Source organism: Suricata suricatta, chromosome 7 (genome assembly GCF_006229205.1).
Source record: "Suricata suricatta isolate VVHF042 chromosome 7, meerkat_22Aug2017_6uvM2_HiC, whole genome shotgun sequence".
Classification (NCBI taxonomy): Eukaryota; Metazoa; Chordata; class Mammalia; order Carnivora; family Herpestidae; genus Suricata; species Suricata suricatta.
Window position 1 is genome coordinate 92,625,235 of NC_043706.1, and position 22,750 is coordinate 92,647,984.

Below are 22,750 nucleotides of genomic sequence, written 5' to 3' on the forward strand. Positions count from 1 at the left end.
TCAAAATGGGAAGGTGAAGAGAATAAAAAGTTATTGTTGACCATGTTCCAGCGGCTTCACCTTGGTTCTTTTAAGGAACTTATTTGATCCCTGGTCTCTAAAACATTGATTCACCTCCCCTAGGATGGCAGTCCCGGCCCGGTATGCTGCCTGTCCCATGCCAAATGCTGAGAGGTGGGACTTGGCCTGCTTGTCAGTCATATTGGGGCTGCTTATCCTCCTCTGCAGTGGGGCTGCTTACATCCCTCTCTGTGATTGCCAAGAACGCCTGGCTCTTGTGACCTTTGGGCAGTGACAGAGCCAAGGGAGCAGGCCTGGCTTGTCCATGATCCTTTTCTATTGCTCTTTGGCATTTTATACTGGGAGCAGCCGTGGGAAGCTTCTTGAGGACTGTGATCATATCTTTCTTGTTCGTCAGTGTATTTCCAGCTTCTAGTATAGTCCCTGGCACAAATGAATCTTTTGTCTACAATTAAAGTTTCCCCTCTAGGGAGATATGTCAACCACTGTGGGACCCATTAAGTATAATTAATGAGACAGGCAGATTTCAGAAGAGGAAATGAGCCTTCAGATAAATAGCAGGTGATGGCAATACTTTTCTTGCTCTAATGTCCTATGTAAAGCAGCTTGACCCTTTAGTCCTAAAATGTTGCTATTTGTATTTCTTTGGAGATGATGCCCCTCTATGCAGGGCAGGGACTTGGAATTTCTTTTCTAGCAGTGATAGATTTGCTGGTGCAGACTTTTGGGCTTTGCTCCCTATTCATGTGCATTTGTTGGCTACATGCTGGGCTCAGTGAGTGGACTTCAGCCATATAGGAGAGAAGTCCAGTGGAGAGCAGACCCATGATTGCAGCATCATTGTCCCAGGGCATCTGGATTGGTCACAGGGTCATATCCAGGGCTCAAGAATGGGGGACAAGATGTTACTTGAGCTCCCTGTACATGGCAACCCCCTGGTAAACATGAATTCAGTATGTTAAGAGCAAAATTACTCTCCCATTGGCTTATTACTCATTTCTGCTATTGTCTCTTTAGGACCTTAGAGGAAAAGGGTTACCTTATCTGTATTGGATACATGTAGCAGACACTGCAGGACTTTGTGGACCATGGATATCTTTGTTCAGTCTGGTGGTGCTCCTTGAGGACTAGTTTTTCAAGGACTAGTAAACATTGGTCAGCACACCTACTACTGGCCACATGGCTCCCTTGTTTTTCTGCTCAGTGTAGACAAACCTCCTGGCAATGGAGGGCCCAATTCTGGGCAAAAGAGCAGAAACTTGCCTGGTAATTAATGATCCACGTGTAAGTATTCATGCTTCTGTGCTGATGTAGGGAGTAGAGCAACACATCCCAGGGAGATGTCCGTAGAAGTCCAGGTTTGTGGATTCTCTGGTCAAATTGGTGAAATATAGCACATTCTATCTTCCTCTTTAAGATTCCATGTAATGCATTGGCAGTACAAAAAAGTCTTAAAGAGTCTATTATTTAACTTTGTTTAGTCCAGTGTTTTCATACATATTTGACCATGGAAGTCTTTTTTTAAAAATAACACCCTTTTAAGTATCTCCCGGGGTTAGTACTCTATGGAATGTGCTTTGGAGGCTTTCTTTACTCTTGGGTTTCTCTGTCTTCCTTTCTTATTACACTTTCTTAGGGTGAGTGTATAGGAAGGACAGACTCTCCACAGTGACTACTGAGAGGTGGCGGTGAGGATGTCCATAGGACTTACAAGAAGTTCCTTCACTGGCAAATCAGGGAAATTACGGGGAGATATTCGAGATAATATCGAGGAGCTGTAGAGAGATGTGCTTAGTAGTGTCTTGTTAAAGAATCCAAGTTTAGTATGGTATTCATGAGAGAATTACTATTTTGTGACTTTATGGGATCTCTCATTTTATGTACTTCCTTTGTTTGAATATTGGGACAATAAGTGAGGAAGGAATACTGAAAGCAAAGCAAATTCACTGACTTTGAGTACACAGTGAACTCAAAGAACTCTTTGAACTTTTCCCTGGTTTTCTTTGACTAGAAACACAGGGAGATGAATTCTCTGAAATTTGAATTATTTCCGGGTGAGTTACATTCCTATATTTTGGCAGTTGATTACATCTCTTCTTTATTTCTACCTTCACTCTATAGGTTTTGAACTTCATCTCCTTTCCTCTGCATCTGTCCGTCCGTCCATCCATCCATCCATCCATCCATTCGTTTATTTATTAAACATAGTTTAAGCACTGCTATGTGATACGTGCTGAACACACGCAGGCAAAAGAGACAAGGAGCCTGCCCTCTTATTGCTTACTGAGGCCCCTAGATGTGAAACGAGATCCAGTTTTTCTGAATTCTGATCCACCCTGCTGGAGTAACATTGTTTAGCATGTCTCTGATCCTGTCATGTTTTACTGAGAAACATCCAGGAGCTCCTTATTACCTGTGGAATAGGATGAGCGCCTCCCTTTCCCTTGCCAAACATCCTTCAAGGGATTCCTTCTTTGTCCCCACTGGCTCCAGTCTAATCTGTTTTTTTTTTTAAGTTTATTTATGTATTTTGGGAGAGAGCAGGGGAAGGGCATAGAGGGAGGGAGAAAGAACCTCGAGTAGACCTTGCACTGTCAGCGTGGCGTTTGACGTGGGACTTGAACTCATGAACTACGAGATCATGACCTGAGCTGAAACAAGAGGCCGAGGCTTAACCAACTGAGCCACCCAAGAGCCCCTAGTCTGCTTTTCTCTTCTTGCAATCTTGGTTAATGGGGCACCTTCAGGGCTCTTGTCCATCACACCCTCTCTTTCTGTTCTTAGAAGCAGGGCCATGTCTTATTCCACTGTGCATGCTTGACCAGTTCCCTAGTGCCAGGACTTGCATGTAGTTGTTTAATTCATTCTGGAGTCACATCTTTTACATACACACACACACGTGCACATATATATGTATCATACATACATATAAAAAATAAAAATTGGCTAGAGAAGTTCTATCAGAAAATTAAAAGTTAATTTAAATTCTGTAATTTTTCTGTCATTTTGTGTAATACATACTCATTCCTTTTACTTACTGGAACCAAATTTTAGTTTTTGTGTAGAAATTTTGATTTTATTTTGGGGTTAAGTGGTACTCTAATTAGAGGAACATGGACTATTGAAATTCTTGAAATTACTTCAAATGATTTTATCTCCAAAAGAAAAAAATAGGGATAATCTTAGGTACTATGAAGAATCAAAGCTGTATGGAACCTCTATCATTTGATTGCATCTTTCCTCTTAATGAGAAATAAGTACAAAAAATTTTTATTAACTCAGACTCTATTATTTTGCAACTTTTGATAGTTCAGTTACCAAGATGGCAGGAATTTTCAGTCGTTCCTGTGATAGTTTTTAAAAGAGCAAACTTCTCAGGCACTTAGGAAGATCCACCCATGTGTAGAGAGTTGATGTAATAATTACAAAGAATTCCCATCTATTAATTACAGAATATCTGGCAGTACAGTGATATATTTGGCAACACCTTGTCACTATTAATTCAAGTTAAGTAATTCTTAAAAAGAATAACTGTAAGTGAAGCTTCTATTAACTGTAATGGCTTTCCCCTTAAGTAGTCTGAGTTCGTGAAATTTAACCAATTAACTGGGTTGTTCTTTGAATTCAAAGATAGTTGTGCAGTTGTCATCCATGGGAGGGGACGTGACTAAAGAAGCGGGAGTCTGGTCACCCGGGCCTCTCCGGTTCATTCAGTGGACACCTCCCTTTCTGTCCGGCTCTGATTGGCAGCAGTTCTGAGGAAGGCTCATTTCCATGTGAGATGTGGCTACTTTCTGTAGCTTTGTCCTCACCACACCTCACAGTTAAGGTGGGCCTGAGTAGGCCTTGAGTGCCTCGCCCACGTCACCCAGCTAGAAGGGGCTGTATTAATATTTTCACCAATGTCCTGTCTCCACTCCTGGCACTCTGCCACACTGTTCTTCAAATAATAGTGACTTCGGTGTGCAAAGCTGCATATATCTGCTACCTCATTCACGCAGAACAAAAGTGGCCCCCTTGAGACTGTGCTAAGTGGAGCTGCCTCTTGCTTTTCTTTTCCAGAGATCCCTGGCTGTGTGCTATTCCTCCCACCTCCTTCAACTTCTGCTGTTTTCGTTCACATCTAAAAGGCACTCTGAAGATAGTTGCTACACTATGATCAGACAGTATTTTTTCTGTCTACTCTTTGCTCTTCGTGCCCTCAGCTTACTCTACCTATATGCCCAGGACTAGACTTTAGCAAAGTAGGGAATGACCAGAGGCTTCTTGTGTCGTACCCTCTGCTGTTTCTGCCCTCCACCTTCTCATTGGAACCTTGTCCTTAGACTTTCTCCCCACTCTCTGTAAAAACTTGTTCTTCAGAAAGAATCACTCATTTTTTAAAGAAAGAATCATTTATTTTAATGCATAAATCATTATTGACAAATATGTACTGAATTTTATTGCTTTTAGGGAATTTGTGTTTTCATGGGATATATAAGATATATAGCCAAATAAATTACTCTCTAATGGTAGAATTTAATTTTAGTGAACAGTTGTGGCATAATTTTTGAAGTTAGGATTTTATTGGCATCTTTGCAATTACAGATGTAAATGGTTTCTGATTCACCCACATGAAAAGTCAGTCTTATCCATGTCTTGCTGTGATCCCCCTCCTTACTAAAGAGAAAGCTAGGAAGAATATTGCTTGCCTGTGGATAGAATGACTGCTTCCTGAGATCCAGTATGGGCCCTGTTTCCTTGTTTAAGTGGCACTTGCTGGTGAAAGTGCAAACAGAATGTTTGCAGCAAATCTAAGTCTCCTAGTCATAAAGAAATAAAGGTTTGCATTGTGAGCCTTTATTTTTAAAATCAATCAACAAATATTGATTAACACTTCAGCTCTCTCCCAGGCACCTTGACCTTTTTGATTTCATTTTCTTTGTGTGTTAATGTGTCATGGAGCAGGGTGCCGTGTATGTAGCAGAATCTGCGACTGCTTTTAGTTTTTTTTGCAGAGGGAAGTCTGGATGGATGGCGTGTAATCTTAACACTTAGAAAGGGCTGTGGTCTCTAGGATGTAGTAGTCAAGAGCTTGGGCTCTGGGGTCAGACAGCTGGGTCTTCATCTAGGCTTTGGTGTGTGCTGGCTCTGTGACTTGGAGCAAATCACTTGCCTAGAAGCAGTGGTCATGACTAAGTTTAAATGACAGATTTAAAGAACTTTGTACTGTGCCTGCCACCATTAAATACTGAATAATGGCTAGCCATGATTGTTTTCCTTTGGGCTCAGTGTTCAGACTTTTTTGGGTCTTCTCATATGTTCATTTCTAGAATCCAAAGAATTGTACAGAAGCTTCTATAGGATTCTACAGAGGCTTTTAAAGTGATCTGCCTCAGAGTTTTTGCAGTTGAATTATTCCAAGAAGGGCTGCAACCCTAGTTTCTTGCCTGCCTTGCAGGCCATGGCTTTATCTGTGTGTTTTATTTTTTTAAGTTTACTTTTGAGAGACACAGAGACAGCATGAGAGGGGAAGGAGCAGAGAGAGAGGGAGGGAGAGAATCGCAAGCAGGCTCCACATTGTCAACATAGAGCCAGAAGCAAGACTTGAACCCACGAACCGTGAAATCAGGACCTGAACCTAAACCAAGAGCCTAACTGACTGAGCCACCTAGGCGCCCCTGTCTGTATTCGTCGGTATAGCTTCTCTGATAAACAGATGGACAGAGGGCCACCCGTGCCGTATTTCCCTTTCATAGTGTAGAGAACACCCAGCAGTCACATCAGACTGCCTTGCAACTTGTCTCAAATATAATTCAAATCTTGAAATTATTATCTGGATGTGTGCATTCCAGGAACTGTTGGAGGAGAGAAACATCACCAGGCAAATACTTTGATTTTTCTCTCAGTCTTAGACACCCATGAAAGTTACAAAGGGGTGGTAAATTTACAAGTTAATCATTTGGGGCCTTCCTGATTTTCTTTGTTTTCTGGTCAGGTAAGTTTGTGTGCATGTTCATAGCCAACTCAGGTTCCCCTAGAATGCCACTGACCAATGGTCACCCTTATTTTTGAAAGTCCCCAGATAAGGCAGTTTCTCAAACAACTTCAGCAAGGCATTCCAGAAATGCTTGATCTCATACTTCTCTGCACTGTGATAAATAAATACAATTTTGATTTCATCTTCGAGTAATTAATCTGAACTTCTTCTGGGATGTAAAATGGAATAATGTTCTATAGCTCTTTGAACATTAGATTGGAAAGAAAATGCCCTAAACGTTTTGCTTAATTAAATCCTAAAGAGGTGGTACAAACTTTTCATGATTAATAGAAACATGCATATTTTGACTGATGCATATTTATATGATATTACCATATGAAAATTTTATCATATTATACAAACTGTTTGCCTCGGGACTGTGACTTAATGCCGTAAATATTTTGCATTTGTTGTTGCATTGTTCATTATGAAGAGCACACAGGCTAATGGCTATAAGGAAAGATCCGTTATGCCAGTCTTCTCTGAGATCATCTCAAGTTTCTAATGGTACTGACTTTAGCCCAAATATAAGATAGGAAGTCAGGTTCTCCCTAGTTTGAAGAAATATTAAAAAAATTTTTTTTATTACAGCAAATCAAATTAGAAAGCTAAAATGCTAGGATCTTCTATTTTGCCAATGCAAAGCATGCACATAACTACCGATTTTCGGATAAAAAAATACGGTTGTTGAAATTAATGTATCCCTTTGGTTTTAAGGACTTAAGAAAAGCCCCGTTTTCTAGAGGCGCAGTCATACAAATTTAAGACGAGGCACCATCTCATGTGTAGGGGCAGACTTTTGAGCTATGTTTTAGCTGAAAAATTAACTTAGATGATTACAGTTCTTAGTTTCTTAAATATAATGTTAATGAAGATGGCTCTTATGAGACCAGAGTACCTGAAGTATCCAAAAATGTTGTCTCATCTTTGGAGCACTTGCTACTGGTGGCAGTTTGATGACAGAAAAGGAGAAATCCGATGGAATTTTTCCAAGGTGTTTGCCTCTATGAAATGGAATTTTATGAGAAACGGATGGGAATGCTGAATTATTTAACAAGACAGATGCTAGCCACCATTCGAAGAGTTTTCCAACTGCCACATACAAAACAAAAGGGCACAATTTCTTTTGTCTCATCTTCCCATATTGTTACTTTGTAGTCTAAATGATTTGTAAAAATCATCTCCCTTAAAATTCTACTTTTTGTTTGTGTTAGGTCCAGTATAAGAAAGTATCCTTGCCTCCTTTTAAAAAAGTGACCCATGGGTCTGCCTAGCGGGGATGGAGGGATGGAAGGAACCCGAGAGAGACTGTCAGCTGCCCCCTCCCCGGCCACCATGCTGCTCCCCTGCCCTGGGAGGCCCCGTGCCCACTTGTTACTGCCTTGTTCTCCAGCCTTTTCCATCTCAGTTTCAGACCATTGTAGTGGACTATTTTAACTTATATCCGTTAAAGAGCTAGGAGGAAAAATTTTAAGTTTTGTTTCCCAAACCAGACTATTTAAAAGGAAGGAACCACAAGGGGAACTTGATGGTTGTTCTAAAGCAGCTCCTTGGGAAGTGGGGTCTCCTTTTTGAACTCTGAAGCCAAATAATTTCCCCCATAAAATTTTTTTTCCTTACAGATTTCACCAGAATCAAACTTATTGCCAGTGGATCACTTGGGAGAGTTCTGCTATATTATACTCTTTTTTAGGACTTTAAGATTTTTAAAACAGCTAATTGGGAAGAATAGAAACTCGCAGTTCAAATTTGTTTAATAATGATAGATGATTATTTTTAAACATACTATTTCTAATCTATTAAAAAACTCCTCCAAACTCGGAGATAAATTGTTCAGTTTTGTTCAGTTTTCAAGTTCTATTACATTTCATGTCTAGAGACATTTCATGTAAAATGTCTATATGTAAACAAATGCCATATTAGAAACCATATAAAATATAAATAAAGCTTTCTTTGAACAGAACAGAACAAATTGTTAGATGCAGTAATTGTATGACATTCGAATTCATGTTATGTCTCCATTAAGAAAGTAGTGTTATCAAAAACGTTTGGTTCATATCAAAGGTTATTTTTACAGTGTCTTATTTGATAACTAACAATAGATCACGTTCTGTAATTTGTGAAAAAAAGTAGTCATTAAAATGACAATATTTATTCCATTAAGGTAAATAAAATGCTGCACATAGTTCAGAGTGATGATACTCAGGGGGAAAGAGCCGTATCGCTGCACTACAAATTAGTTTGCTTCTAATTTTGCAGGCTGATGACCGCACTGCCTCAAACCAAATCTTTCCCCTGGAAATGGAATGATTGCATGACAGACTCTATGAACCATGAATATGTCAACAACTCATGGACCAGGCCTTGCTTAGCAATTAGTCTTTGGGGGATTTTATTCAGAAATCAGACAACACTATACCAGAGCTTTTTGGGGATTTTGTGATTGCCATTCATTCATGTTGGGAGCAAAAGTCTGGGATAGTAAAAAAAAAAAATCAAATAAAATCCATAAAGGAAGAAAAAATGTGGCTAATAGTGGCAATCATATGTACACACATTGTCAGTGGGGAGAACCAGAAAACTCAAGATATAGCAAAAGCCCTCCTAGGAGGCAGCAAGAAAATATTTCTTAGACTTCTAATTAAAGTTTCTTTTATTCCCCCCAAAACAGGCCAGTATTTCCCAGACCTCAGTCATTTGAATGTCACTGTCACATTTTTGTCATAACTTTTTCACCTGCATTACGATTTATTCAATATATTTTATTAACTGATTCACTTTAAAAGCCTCTTTTTTTTTTGAGCAGTCATATTGGTGGTAGCATGGTCTTGTTTTGCTAGTCAAATTTGTCTTCTTCTGTCACAAAGGAAAAGAAATACCATATTCTAATTGTTGAAAACATTTGCATACCACTTAACATCATTCTGAGCATCTTCAGGCCATGGAGGCAGCTCCTAGAGGAGCTGCAAGGACCACCAGTCCAGCTGAGGACGATCTTTGTGGCTGTGTGACCTCAGGTCTCATGGCTGACACCTCCATTACCATTCCTCCTTCTCAGGACATGAGCTACATCACATGGAGAGAATTTAAATCAGGTCTGTGCCTCCCCGAGGACACCCATGCAGGAAGGTTTTGTCATAGGAGACTGCTGAGTGAGCCAGGCTAGTGCCTTTTCATCAGCAGTTTCTGGCCACTCACCTCCTTCCTTTTTTGACTAGCCACATCACTTGGGAGTCATTATACTGCGAGGGTAAATAACACCTTATATCATGTAACAGTAATAAGGAACATGCCAAATTGAGCCTGATTCTTCACTATCAGGGTTCTCACTGGGGCATCACATTTGTAGGTTAGCACTGGATATCCCACCTAACATGGATCCTGTAGGCTTTCAGCAGTACCTTTGAAGAAATGGGTCATATTACAAGCTTCATTAGTACTGAGCCTGCTTTAACCAGGTAGAACATGCCTTTTTAGCAGGCTGAGAAGTTCTAGGAACCCTCCTCATTGTGCATTCATGCTCTGTGCTCTGGATTTTAAGTAAATGATGTCTTTTGGAAACTTAGGAGACAACCAACCAACCAACCAAACAGAAAACAAGCAAGCACTGAGTCTTCCTATCAAGAGCTGGCTATCCTACCTATGAGGTCAGAAAGTGGTGAGGCACAGAAGTTAAAATTAGACCTCAAGTAGCTCTGTCAGGTTCAGGGTGTGTCTAAGTTTGAAGGGATGTTTGCTTCTGATATGAACATTTTTCTTATACTTTTATTATAGAAGATGATGTGTCAAATGTACAAATAATGTGTGCCTGGTGCCAGAAAGTGGGAATCAAGCGCTATTCCCTGAGTATGGGAAGTGAGGTGAAAAGCTTCTGCAGCGAGAAGTGCTTTGCGGCCTGCCGACGAGCCTACTTCAAGAGAAATAAGGTAAGAGCACGTAGAGAGAGGCGGCTACGCAGGCCTCACCAGACCATGTGCGCATGTGCCTCTTAGCTTCTAGCTGAAAACACTGTGCACATTTTACTTTAATTTTTTCTGTTTTGTCTGTTCTTTTCTGTCATACTTAACCTTTTGGAATAAGGAATCCCCTTCTAATGTGTAACTTGTTCTTCAGTTTCTCTGTCTTGATGTTTGAATTGAGAGGGTGATTGAGAATCTGATGAGGAAGGACACGGTGATCACAGCTGCCATCCTAAGTGACAGTGTCTGTCCAGCAGTAGAATCTATAGACTAGAGTCCATGAAAGATAAATGGTAGAGATTCCTTATAAAGGCAAAGAAACTAGCCACAGAAGTGTGGCCAGAAAGCTTTAGTCCACACAGTTTAATATTTGTACCCAACGGGAAGATTGCTCTGGCTCTTTCTAAAACCCAATTCACAAGTTCTAATCAAGAAAAACATCAAGTCTCTCTTGACACCTTGTATTCAAGTTGACTGATATTGAAAGAAGGTGAAATAATGAATACCTGAACTGGCATTGCACACACAGCCAAGCATTTCTGAGCAGCATGGTGGGTGAACACATGAACAGCCAAGGTTATTGGGTTTTGTTCGGTTTTGTCTTAAGACATCTTAGATCTGAAACTATCTTTATAGAATAGTATAAGCCACCACTGATGAGAAATGCAATGTGTAATGTTTTTACAGTTGCACACACACATACACACACAGCTAGTTTCTTAACCTTTAAGAACCGCTGTCGCATTTTGCCAGCAATTACTGAAATAAATTGCTAGTTCTTGATTATTTTTCATTGATCTGAAAAGCTTCCTTAATTCACAAAATTGTCCACATTTTTCTAAGCATTTCCATTTCCGTAATACAAGATCACAATCTGTCTTTTCTTGAAGCAAACAATTATTATTTTTTTTAAGTCTGGTATTTGTAATCCTGAAACGCTAATCTTGAGTTCACTGCATTGCAAGAAGCACTGTTGCAGCAAATTATCTCCTGCAAATTTGGGTCACATCATTCTGCCAAAAAACATAATGCTGAAAGATTTAGGCTGCAGGATTCAGTGGGGTGGAATTTTAGCAGCAGTCTCTAAGAATTAGGCTCATAATCTTCACTGGAACAGGGAAGCAAGTAAGGAAATTGTTTGGAATTCTTTTGGGACAGTCAATAGTCAAGTACATTATCCCTTGGGAGGGGCCAGTGAGACTCCAGAGGAGGGTGGTTAGAGCAATGCACGAGAGAGACACGTTTTGTTTTAGTATAGGAGGATTAAAGTGATCTCTGAGACCCTGGGGCTCCCGTTTTGAACTCTGAGCACTGAGGTAACAATCACAGGAGTGGGCCCAGTGCTTTCATCTTCAAAGTCCTACTTACCACAACAAAATACTTTTGCACTCCATCCCAGAAGATGGCTAGAGAGCAGGGGTTTTTGTCTTTCTAAGATTCTGAAGAATTATGGGTCTGGATCTTGATGGACTGCCTGTAGTGAGCAAAATCAAACAAGATGAATTTGCCACAATTCTGGCGATACATGTTATATTTTGCAAAGCTATTTTGCTTTAGTAAGCCTTTGAAATAGCCCAGAATACCAAATTTCTATATATAATAGCACGTATAAAAATTTATATCATTAAAAAATACCATGTAATATTACATCATTATAAAGTTTAAGGTCAAACTGAATTTAAACTTCCATAGCATACAGTTTTGAAATATGGATAACTGGAAGCCAAGATGAGAATTAGTATCTGGAATACTTATAGCAGGTGAGACCAACAGGGCGAGGAGGACCATTACCTTTCACTTCCTGCAGGGAGTTATTGGGGTAGGTCTTTGAACATTCTGCAAAAGCTGGGAGTCACAGGGGCTTGAAGTTTAGCCAGTGACTTTGACAGCTGATCCCAGCAGCCCATTAGTGTACATACAATACCTGTCTTCTCTGTGATCTTTGTGCTTATTTATATATTCCAAAGCTCTGCCACAGAATACCTTCTCACTTTTCAAATAGGGGAAAAAACTGGTCACATCACTTGCTGGATTCTTTTTTTTTTTTTTTTAATTTTAAGAGTGTTATCTCTGCAACAATATCCTATTGTATTACTATAAACATGTACAGCTGCTGCATTTCTGTTAACTGATAGGATTTTGTGGTCATTTCATTTAGGGCTTGGGTTTCCTAATGGGTTGTATTCGATACCAGTCTCCATCCTGCCATTTCTAAGAACTGCTGTAATAAGCCCCAGGGTGTTCCCCACTGAAGAAAATAGCAAATAGCTACTTCTTTTCTTGTGTCATTTAACAAAGTCTTTAGTCCTCATTATTAAAATTGTGGACTTTCTTAATCTTAGGAAAAGGGCAAAATTCTTCCCATTCTGACATAGAAGATTTTCTGGCTAAATTCTACACTAAATTTTAAGTACTCAGAAGTGGATGGAAAGCAGTGTGAATAATGTGTGTGTAGAATAGAAATTTGCCTTAAGTATAATGTAGATTTAAAAAAACATGTAAAATTAACTATGCTGTAAATTATGCTTTATAATGACATCCCGCTTTTTCGTGGATGGCGTGGTGGGATCTAAAAATGGCCTCTAAGTTGAACCCAAATTGAATGCATAACTTTACAAAGAAAAATCCTAGTAGAAAAGGTAGCTAATTAGGAGCAGTATTCAGCTGACCTCTGTTTTGTGTCTGAGCAACACCTGCATTTGTGAATATAATTGGACAGCTGTGCCTGTGGCCCCCCTGCTATCCTCTTCACAAATGCTTGGGTGGAGGCAGGAATTGATTTGCTGCTACAAACAAGGACAAAAATAGTCCAACTCTCAAAATGAAGGCCCACTGAAAACTGGCTCTTTAAATTTCATTTGCCCCTCCACCCTGCCTTTCTCTTTGGGTCTCTTCATCTGTTTGATGGAGTAGGTTAAGAATGTCACATCTGTCTCTCACAAAACCTTGGCCCTATACAGGAAGGTGGGGTAGACTGAAGCCGAGTTAACCCTTTATGGCATGTAGTTTATATTTTCAAACCAAACTTAAAATTTTATTTGAAGAGTTGTTTGGATTGCCACACATGTGTAGGCTTTCTTCGAAATATTTCTGTTAGGAGAGGATTGTGAGTCACAGGTGTATTCATATAAGGAACCTAACTACTAGCTTATACATTTCAGGGTGTTGGCTCTAAAAAGTGATAGTGTTAATCCATAATTATACTTTGTAGAATCCTTATCCCCAACAGGCTCAATTGTTGGCTCAAAAGGTTTTGAAACAGTGGATAAGAAAAATACTTTTGTAGTCTATGGGCATTGGCCGAACAATGGTATGTCAATCTCATTACTTGATGCACTAGAGACTTTTCAGGAAACTAAGAGCTTGCTCTTTTCTCAGCCCCCTTTTGAGGCCACAAGTAGAGAAGGACTTGAGAACTTTTCTAGCCTAGTGATTCGCCCAGGAGTTGGAAAGTTGCAGAGGTGTCTTAGTAGTTTTGCAAGAGATGCGGAAGGGTTTTGCCTCACAAATACCAATTTTATTTTGCACAATAATGGACATTTAAAAATATTCTTTCCTAAGGGAGTAATGCCTTGTACCATGATCCCTTTAAAAACGAGAGTAACAAACAAGACTACAAATAGTAGTCATTTTCAAATGGCCCGTGTTTGGTCTTTTTCCTTCTACTTGGGAAATATCTTACTGTCTAAATTAATGTCCATAAATCAGGCAAGAGATAAAAACTCAAGACAATGGCCAATGCAGGCAGTGTGAATGATTATTTTCTTTCTTTGTTAAGATCCAAAATTTATAGTGTTCTTTATGGATTAGTAGCATTGATGCTTTAGTAACAGACACAATTTGCTAAAAACACTAAAGTTTTACCTCCTTGTTCTAGTTTTTCCATAATTTGAAACAAGAATAGATAGAAATACTTCTTCAATATTATGATGTTGCTATTCCCCAACAGACCTTTGTGGGAAGAAAACTATGCAGGTAAGAGATAATAATAAGGATGAATTAAAAATAAAAAGGTTATATAGATGGAAACAACATTTTGCAAATGATATCATTAAATTGCTAATAATCATGATAATAATAAACATTTAATGAGGGGAATATTGTATAATAAAAACATTTACTTCACTTGCAAATGATTTCCCTGAATTCACAGCACTCTCTTAGAAGAGATCTCTTTTGGAAGACCAATCACTAATTAGCATGTACCATCATATTACTTGAAGTTACATTTTATTTAGACTACAGTAGCCCCCCCTTATCCCTCTGGGGGATACTTTCCCAGACCCCCAGTGGATGATTGAAATCGTGGATAGTACAAAACCCTATATAGACTATGTTTTTTACCTATACATACATACCTGTGATAAAGTTTAATTTATAAATTAGACATAGTAAGAGATTAACAATAATAACTTATAATGAAATAGAACAGTTGTAACAACATACTGTAATAAAACTTATGTGAATGTGGATTCACTCGCAAAATATCTTTACTGTACGACATAGCGTTGTCCTGTAGCATTAGGGTCCTACTGATCTGACGATAAACCAGGAAGATCATCTGCTTCCAGAACACAGTGTGCCACGAATAACTGAAACTGTGGACGGTGAACCATAGATAAGGGAGGACTGCTGTATTGGTCTTTTCCTGAAACATAAAGATATCTTAGAAAAGATTCTCAGTTTCAGACTTAATTATTGAGCCTACTAGTGCAGAAGAAATGTGGAACTGTTGCCCTGATAATCTACTTATTAACCTGTTTCCTTTGTTCCCTTTAAACACCTGCAGGATTTCATTTGCAAAATGACTATCATTCATGAGGGTTTGGGGAAGGACATTAAGAAATTATTTGTAATTAATGTTCTCTGACTCCCTGAAGCTCGGGGCCACAGGTTTGCTTTTGTCAGGTGCTTGAGAATATTCTTGATGGACAAGTGAAATGTGCCAAGGGAGCACCAGGGTTCTTCCTACGGATTCACCTTTTTTTCAGGGGTGCCAGTGAGCCTTTGGAATGATTGTTTTGGTTCTGCCGTGTCTGCTGAAACTGTGCCACAATCCTCTCATCCACTGCCTGCATGTAGAGTGGCCCCCTCTGCCCCTCAGGACTTTGGTCTGCAGGCCAGTGGCTGAGTTCCCTTTCGGTCACGGCAAACAGGGGTGTCCTCAGAAAGCTCTAGGGAAAGAACAACAAACGCAACTGTTTTCTTATTCTCTGGTATTTTGAAATATGGAATGGAATATTGACGAGCTGCTGCAAGTGAGAACCTGTGAAAAAGGCATAGCAGAGGAGGGGGAAGGTGTTGGCCCTTAGGGGTTCCAGCAGGAGAATTCTGGCCAGCCAAGTTAGATGTAGTTCAAAGTAAAGTGAAGCCTGGGCTCTGGAAAGAAAGAAATGGGTCGAAATTCTGCAGGCTGGGTGGGACACAGTGCCGTAGGAAGCCATCAGAAGCTTGGGGGAGAGGCATGTGATCTTCATGTTCATCAGAACACTTGAACACCCCTTGAGAAATGCTGGTCTAAGGGATACCTGGGACACAAACAGAATGGGGCGAGTTTCCACTGAAAGGAAGAGCACTCCCTTCTAGTTTTTAATGGGCTACATGTTGGAGGTTGTGGGGAAAACAGAGGAATAGTTCTAACCTGTTATCTAGAATGAATGTCAGCTTCTGAATAACATTACATATTTTAGGCTAAATATGAAGAGATGATTAAAACTCCAAATAGCTTCAAGCCCCAATCTTTGTTCAACATTTTGTTTCAATGAACAGAAGGAAAAAGGTGGAGTGGTTATAGATCTGAATCTAATCACCCAGGGATCAATACACAGGGCTATTGGCATATGCTTGAATGTTGATTTTCAGACACAGTGTCTGGCTAACCTTCTAGTGATAGCTGATGCTATATACTTAAATCAAGTTTTTCTCATTTGAACTGCCGGTAATTATCCAATCCATCTCAAAGGCACGCTCTCTTTTAACATTAACCACAGTATCAGATTGCATCAGCTACATTGTGTTCTGGTGACTGTGGCTGCAGAGTGATGAATGCGCGTGCTTTGTGTTCATAGTCCGGTTGTCTGGTTGGACAGTGGGCGGTTCAGGAAACAAATGATCAGGAAGGCTTTTAGTTATATGGGACATGCTTTCTCCTTATTGATCCAGTCACTTGTATTGCCAACTTTCTCACCTTGCTGCTAGCAGTGTTCAGGTTTATCGGAAGAACGGGCATTTAAAGAATTATCTAATGGGTCATTGTGATATGCTTCCCCATGTAAGCTACATCCAGCACTCTTTGTGCCAGATTTTAAAAGGAAGCTGTCATGAGACCTTATTAATAAAGACCACAGGAGGGAGAAGTTCCTAAGAGTTCTTGGTGCACTATCCAGAGAAACCAAGAGAGAATGATTGTGCATTTCCTAGAATTGTAGTTATACTGTTAATTCGAAATGCTTTGTTAAAAATGTTAACTATCCAGTGGGGTACCTGGGTGGCTCAGTTGGTTCTGTACAACTCTTGATCTCAGGTCTTGATCGGAGGTCGTGAGTTTGGGCCCCACATTGGACTCCACTCTAGGTGTAGAGCCTACTTAAAAAAAAAAAAAAACCGTTAAGGTAGTACCTTGAATCCAGGATTTTTCTCAAACACTTTTGCAAAGTCTGGTCACCTAGTATACTCAAGGCAGTCATATGCAGGAGAGGCAGGCTGTGTTTATTTTTACTTTTCTCCTGTCTCGGTACCTCAGGATAGCTTCTGTTCGCATTAGCAAAAGTGTGTGAACTGGGCAAGTCATGTGTAATTATCTCTTCCTTGGGCTCTTGCTCTTTGTTAATACTATCACAGATTAGAATGGAATAAAAAAAAGCTTGTTGTAGATGGCCGCTTAATTTCTGCCCTGACAGTTCAGAGGGAGAATGGGAAATTCCCTATGTTACAATCCAGTCTTAGGATGGCCATGCACACAGTGGAATCTAATGTCTACTGACAGACTGCCTTTGGAGGTTACAAACGTCCATCTGTTGCATTCTCGGTAAACAGACACTGTGGACCAGAGCTGGGCACTACCACAAGCGCAAGAAGGCAGATCAATGGTTTAATGAATCTATAAAAGATGCTTGAACTCTGCTGCGATTTACTGAACACTCTAGTTAAATGAACCTCCTGTAGTCTTTAACAAAGAAAGAGATCGTCAATGGCTGGGGATGGAAGTCAGTGTCCTGTAATCACAACCTCCCAGAATTGTGCTGTTGTCTCTTTGCTAACAGAGAATTAGCCAGATTCAGGCTCTAAGGCTTAGTGCTTCTATGTTAATATTTTCCTTAATGTTTGAGCTGCATTTAACTCAGAGATGATATAATCGTAGGGTGCTGCTTCTGTAAGGACTATTTTTTTTTAATGTTTATTTATTTTTGAGAGAGAGTGAGAGAGAGAGTGCGCATGAGCAAGGGAGGGGCAGAGAGGAAGACCCAGAATCCAAAGCAGACTTCAGGCTCCGAGCTGTCAGCACAGCCTGATGTGGGGCTTGAACTTACAAACTGTGAGATCATGACCTGAGCTGAAGTCGGACGCTTAGCCGATTGAGCCACCCAGGTGCTCCTGTAAGGACTATTTTTAAAAGCTATGGAATATTATTTAAGTGACATTTCTTTAACATAATAAGATTAAGCTCCAGAATTATGTTATTCTAACATGTAGTGTCTTTGTAAGGTGTCCCCATGATGAAAAGTAAATAGGGGAATAAAATCCATTCATGATTAAGTCCTCAGAATGTCAAATTACATAGTGTTGGAGAGTCCTTGTTAATCCTTCCATGGTAAAATATTCCTCATTAGTTTGCTATGGCTAAGGGTTAACCACTCCTATTATAAATTCAGACATTAATGTATTTTCTGCTTAATTCATCTTCTAATAGAAGAAAATATAGTTAGTAGATAAGAATTTTTTTACTTCGAAATGTGCCTTGGAAACATTACACTGATTTATGAGAGAGCTTCAGAGGCATGTAGAACTCCTTCATAAATATGTTCAAATGAATTTAAAAGTATTTAACTATGTTTGATTGAGGAAAAACAACTGCTTTGACTTTGAAATGATTATTTTTTTCCACAGAGATAGTAGAATTTATGACATAAATCAAAGGTTTGCATCTGCTTTTTGTCCCACAAACTTAAGCGTTCTTATTGTTTTACTTTCTTGATTAACTGATTAGCATTATGAGAGCTGGATCCTACCACAATAAGTGTATTTTGGGAATTTTGTGGGTAATAGGAATTTTGAGGTGTTATGAATGCCTGCTTCACAGGCCTTTTGCCAAACATTCCAGGATAAAGTGTGATTTCTATATGGATCCAAATAAATGATATATTAACTTATAATCTGTTTTCATAGAATAAATTAATGTTATCTTGAATAAGGTGAACAGTTCTAAGATTGCACATCTAACTTTTTGTTATAAAACCGATCTTTGAAGGCCCTGATACTTTCTGTGATCATCTGTAGAATTAAATGTTTTATAAGCTGGAGAAATTTAAATAGTTGCTGTCAAAGGACCCAGGGGTAGGTAAGAGAAAGCTGAGCAAATAGACATTTGTGGCAACACAGATGGACCTAGCAGGTATAATGCTAAGTGAAATAAGTCAGACAGAGGAAGACAAATACCATTTAATTTCATTTACTTGTGGAATCTAAAAAACAAACGAATAAACAAACAAACAAAAAGCAGAATCAAGCCTATACATACAGAGAACAAACTGATGGTTTCTAGAAGAGACGGGTGGAGAGATGGGCAAATTGGGTGAAGGGGATGGGCAACCTGGGAGATACAGGCTTCCAGTCACGGAATGGATAAGTCATGGGCGTAAAGGTGCAGCCTAGGGAATATGGTCAATGGTATTATAATACTGTTGTATGGTGAGAGAGGGTAGCTACACTTGTGAGCAAAGCGTAAAAGTATAAACGTGTGGAATCCCTATGTTGTACCTCCGATAAAGGTATAAATGTAGACTTGTAGAGTTGCTACTGAAACTAATGTAACATTGCGTGTCAAGTATACTGAAACAAAAATACAGAGAAAAACTGGTGATTGATGGGGGAGGCATAGGGATGGCAAAAAAAGGTGAAGGGGATTAAGAAGTACAAACTTCCAGCTATAAAATTAAGTCACAGGGATGTAAATTACAGCATGGAAAATATATCAATAATATTGTAATATTATTGTAATAATACAATACTGTAATAATATTGTATGGTGACAGGTGGTAATTAGACTTATCATGGTGATCATTTCATAATGTATATAAATGTTGAATCTCCATGTTGGACACCTGAAATATAATGTGTGTCAACTATACTTTAATTAAAAAAAGAAAAAGTGGGGATGGAGGGAGAAGGGCAAATACGTAAAGAGGGGTTTACCCAATAGGAAACAAGTACTTCTGTGTTGCTTCTTTGTTTTTAGCCAAGATTTAAAAAATATCATGTTATGTATTCAACCACTTATTTAAAAAAAAAGATATACTGAGTCTCTATAATGTGCTAGGCACTCTGTGGGGTTTGGTGGATACATTAGTAAACAAGAGAAAAGTCCTTGCCTTAAAGAAACTTATATTCTGTTCTCTATGGGAGATAGATAATATACCAGTTAAAAATATGTATATTTGCAACAAAATTTCAAGGGGCGAGTGACAAAAGCTGTGAAGGAAAAGCAAGGTGAGGGGATGGATAGCGATGGGGTGCTGTTTTACATCTGGTGGTTGGTTACAGACGCCATCTTTGAGGAGGTGACGTGTGGGTAGGGACAGAATGGAGTGATAGGGCTGTCACAAGAAGAGCTTGGAGCAGTTTTGGAGAGGAGGGAGAGCAAGTGAAAGGAAGGGAACGGGGATGGTGTTTTTGAACAGCAGCAAGAAGGCCATATTGTCTAGTGTTGAACGGTCGAGGTGGTTAGGGGCCAGATCATGTCGGGTGCAGAGGTACTAGTTTGGATTTTATTCTAAGTTTGATAGCAGCTGTTGGAGGGTTTTGAGCAGGATGTGTGACATGATCTAATCTTCACTGTTGATTGGATCTCTCTCTGTTAAGGAAGTAATACATTTTAGATTCTGGATATAGAAAGGATTTGAAGAGTAGGAAAGGCAATAGCATCCCCATGAAGCTGGGTGTGTCTGGCAATAGAAAACTAGAAGTGTCATATTCACTGAATTATTCACTAGGAGTTATGAAACATTTCCCAGTAGCGAAAGTGTGTTGAACCAGTTTAGGGCTTTTTTTTTTTTTTTTTTTTAAAGTGTGGGAAGAAATGAATCAAGGATGGATATTGTTGGTTAAATGTTCTGACACAGAGACTTTTCTTTCTACAGAGTAGATGGGGCTTGCTCTCAATCTAGTGGGGGAGATTAAGGGCTCAGAAGGCAAGCTCAGCACAGAAACCAAGGTTTGGTCTGGGAAACAGACTCATGGCATCCACAGGCATCCACACCCTCACAGAAGTAGTGTGAGGAAGGGGCGCCTGGGTGGCTGAGTCGGTTAAGCATCCGACTCTTGGTTTTGGCTCAGGTCATGATCTCACAGCTTCCTGGGTGGGAATCCCAGCTTGGGATTCTCTCTCTCCCTCTCTCACTGCCCCTCTGCCATGTGTGCTATCTCTGTCTCTCTCAAAATAAATAAACTTAAAAAAAAAAAAGAAGTAGTGTGAGGAAAAGGAGAAAGTAACTTTGAAGAGACCATTTTTGGGTAAAGGAAATGTTTTGAAGATTATTTTATTCAGAGAGTAGACCTAATTTGGTGATATTATAGGACGTACTAGGATTTTTAATACAAGTAACAGAAGACCTAACTCAGACTGGCTGAAACAATAAAAGACATGTCTTATCTGGTGGAATTCAAATCCTAGGTTAGGGTATGCTTCAGATAGGTTGATTCTGTAGTGCAGGGTCATTCATTTCTCTCCATCTTTGTACGTTTGTATATGGAGTGTTGGCTATACTCTGAGGCAAGCTCCCGAAAGGCCAGGGGATAGCGCCGGCAGCAATCAGGCCTATGCGCTTCCTTGTTCATATCCAATTGGACACAGAGTGCCTGTGTCCCAGCATTCCAAGCAAGAGTCTTGAAATTCATACTCATTGTTTATGCTTAGGTCACATGCTCATGCCTGAACTGGGACTGTGACCAGGGCAATGGATATTCTTGATTATCTTGAGCCAGTCAGGGCTCCCATCTGATGTTAGAGTTAGGCTCATTTTCCTCTAAAGCCCATGGGGGACTTCCTGGGAAAGGGCAGCTACCAGAATGAAAATCTGGAAGCTGATAAAAGGGGGAATGGGTCAGAATGATGGCTGATGGTAGAGGCCAGCAGATGTCCACAAGAGAAAAGGAGACGTGATCTCATGAGGTTATCTCATGAGGTTACATTCTGTACACAATGAATAGGTCATGCCTGTCTACTCTTACCATGTGGAAGAAGGAATCTGAAATCCAAGTCTGGATTGAGAGGTAAAAATGTGGTTAACATTCATCAGAGTACACTAGACAAACTACTTCTATCTAGGACCAGCTGCTGGGAATGTCTGATTATTAGGATGTTGGCCTTAGTACTAGGACCAAAGTGCTGACTTTTTCTGTTCTTTTTGGACTCCAAGGAATATGTGATTACACAGAACTAAGATGTGGGATTGTAGTTATATTTAAGTTAAGCTAAGCTTATTTATGAAGAGGAACAATGGTATAATTAGAGCAGCAGATAGCACAGTAAGTAGTTTCATCAGTGTGAGTGGCCTGGGAGATGTTGGCCAAGGACCATACTGGATATGGGGAGGCAGACATCTGAGACTGCATGAGGCTGCTGTTACCCATCAAGAGTTAGCCTACCTGCCCATATATTCAAGCTTTCTCTGTGGCTGAAAACTGTGCCTGGTAAACAGAAGGGAGTGGGGAGTGTTCAAACAAATTGGGATTTAGTCTGAGGTTGAATCTGTCAAATTCAGGTAGCTGAGGAGGAGAGAGCTTGAAGGCTGCAGCTTTCAAGTTATTGATTTATCTATTTATTAAATATTTCTTGAGCAGCTACTATGTGGCAGGCACTGTGCTAGTCATCAGAGCTCTGATAGGTGACAACAAGAACCTGGTTCTTGAAGCTTACAGTCCAGAGGAAGACAGACATTGATTTATATAATGACACAAATGTGAAATTGCCATTGTGGCAAGTGCTGTGATAGTGTGGGCATAGTCCTGTGAGAGCCTCTGAAAGGAAGATTTGATTAGTCAGGAGACCTGGAAGCTTCCCTGAGGAAGTAGTGCTGGAATTGAAATCTGAAAGATGCTGAGATTTCAAGGAGGGGCGACAGGGGGGGAAGAGCTTAAGGGCACAGCAGTGTAAGTTTGAATCCTGGCCCTGATTTGCTACTTCTTTGCTAATTTCAAGTCCTTTTGATGGAACGGAACTTTACATATAAACGAGAAAACAAACAAATATTCCCTGTAACAATAATGCCACGTATCCATTTGTTTGTGTATTCATTCATTCAACCAACCCTTGGCTGCTGGCTCCTGCCTTTCCTGACTTTTCGCTCCACTTTATGGACTGTAGAGTTAGCACAGTATTCCTAATTTATTTCATGGAGTATACTGACAGCCTGCAACTCCTGAAGGTAGAAGCATTTTGTAAATGAAGAAAATAATAGTAAAAATAATAACTATAAGACGCTAAGTGTTTTTATTATCACATGTATAAGAAAAGCAATAATAAGAACAGGGAAAA

The 22,750-nt window shown here is 39.7% G+C and overlaps 1 protein-coding gene across 1 annotated transcript in view; it reads left to right on the forward strand.

Annotated features, from left to right (window-relative positions):
- Positions 1–22,750, forward strand: part of SOBP (sine oculis binding protein homolog) — a gene marked incomplete at its 3' end in the record, with an annotated part of 138,276 nt that overhangs the window by 31,512 nt on the left and 84,014 nt on the right. Inside the window, exon 4 of the mRNA XM_029943202.1 lies at positions 9,815–9,966. Within this exon, the coding sequence (XP_029799062.1) occupies positions 9,815–9,966 (152 nt within the window). The remainder of the gene's footprint in view (positions 1–9,814; positions 9,967–22,750) is intronic.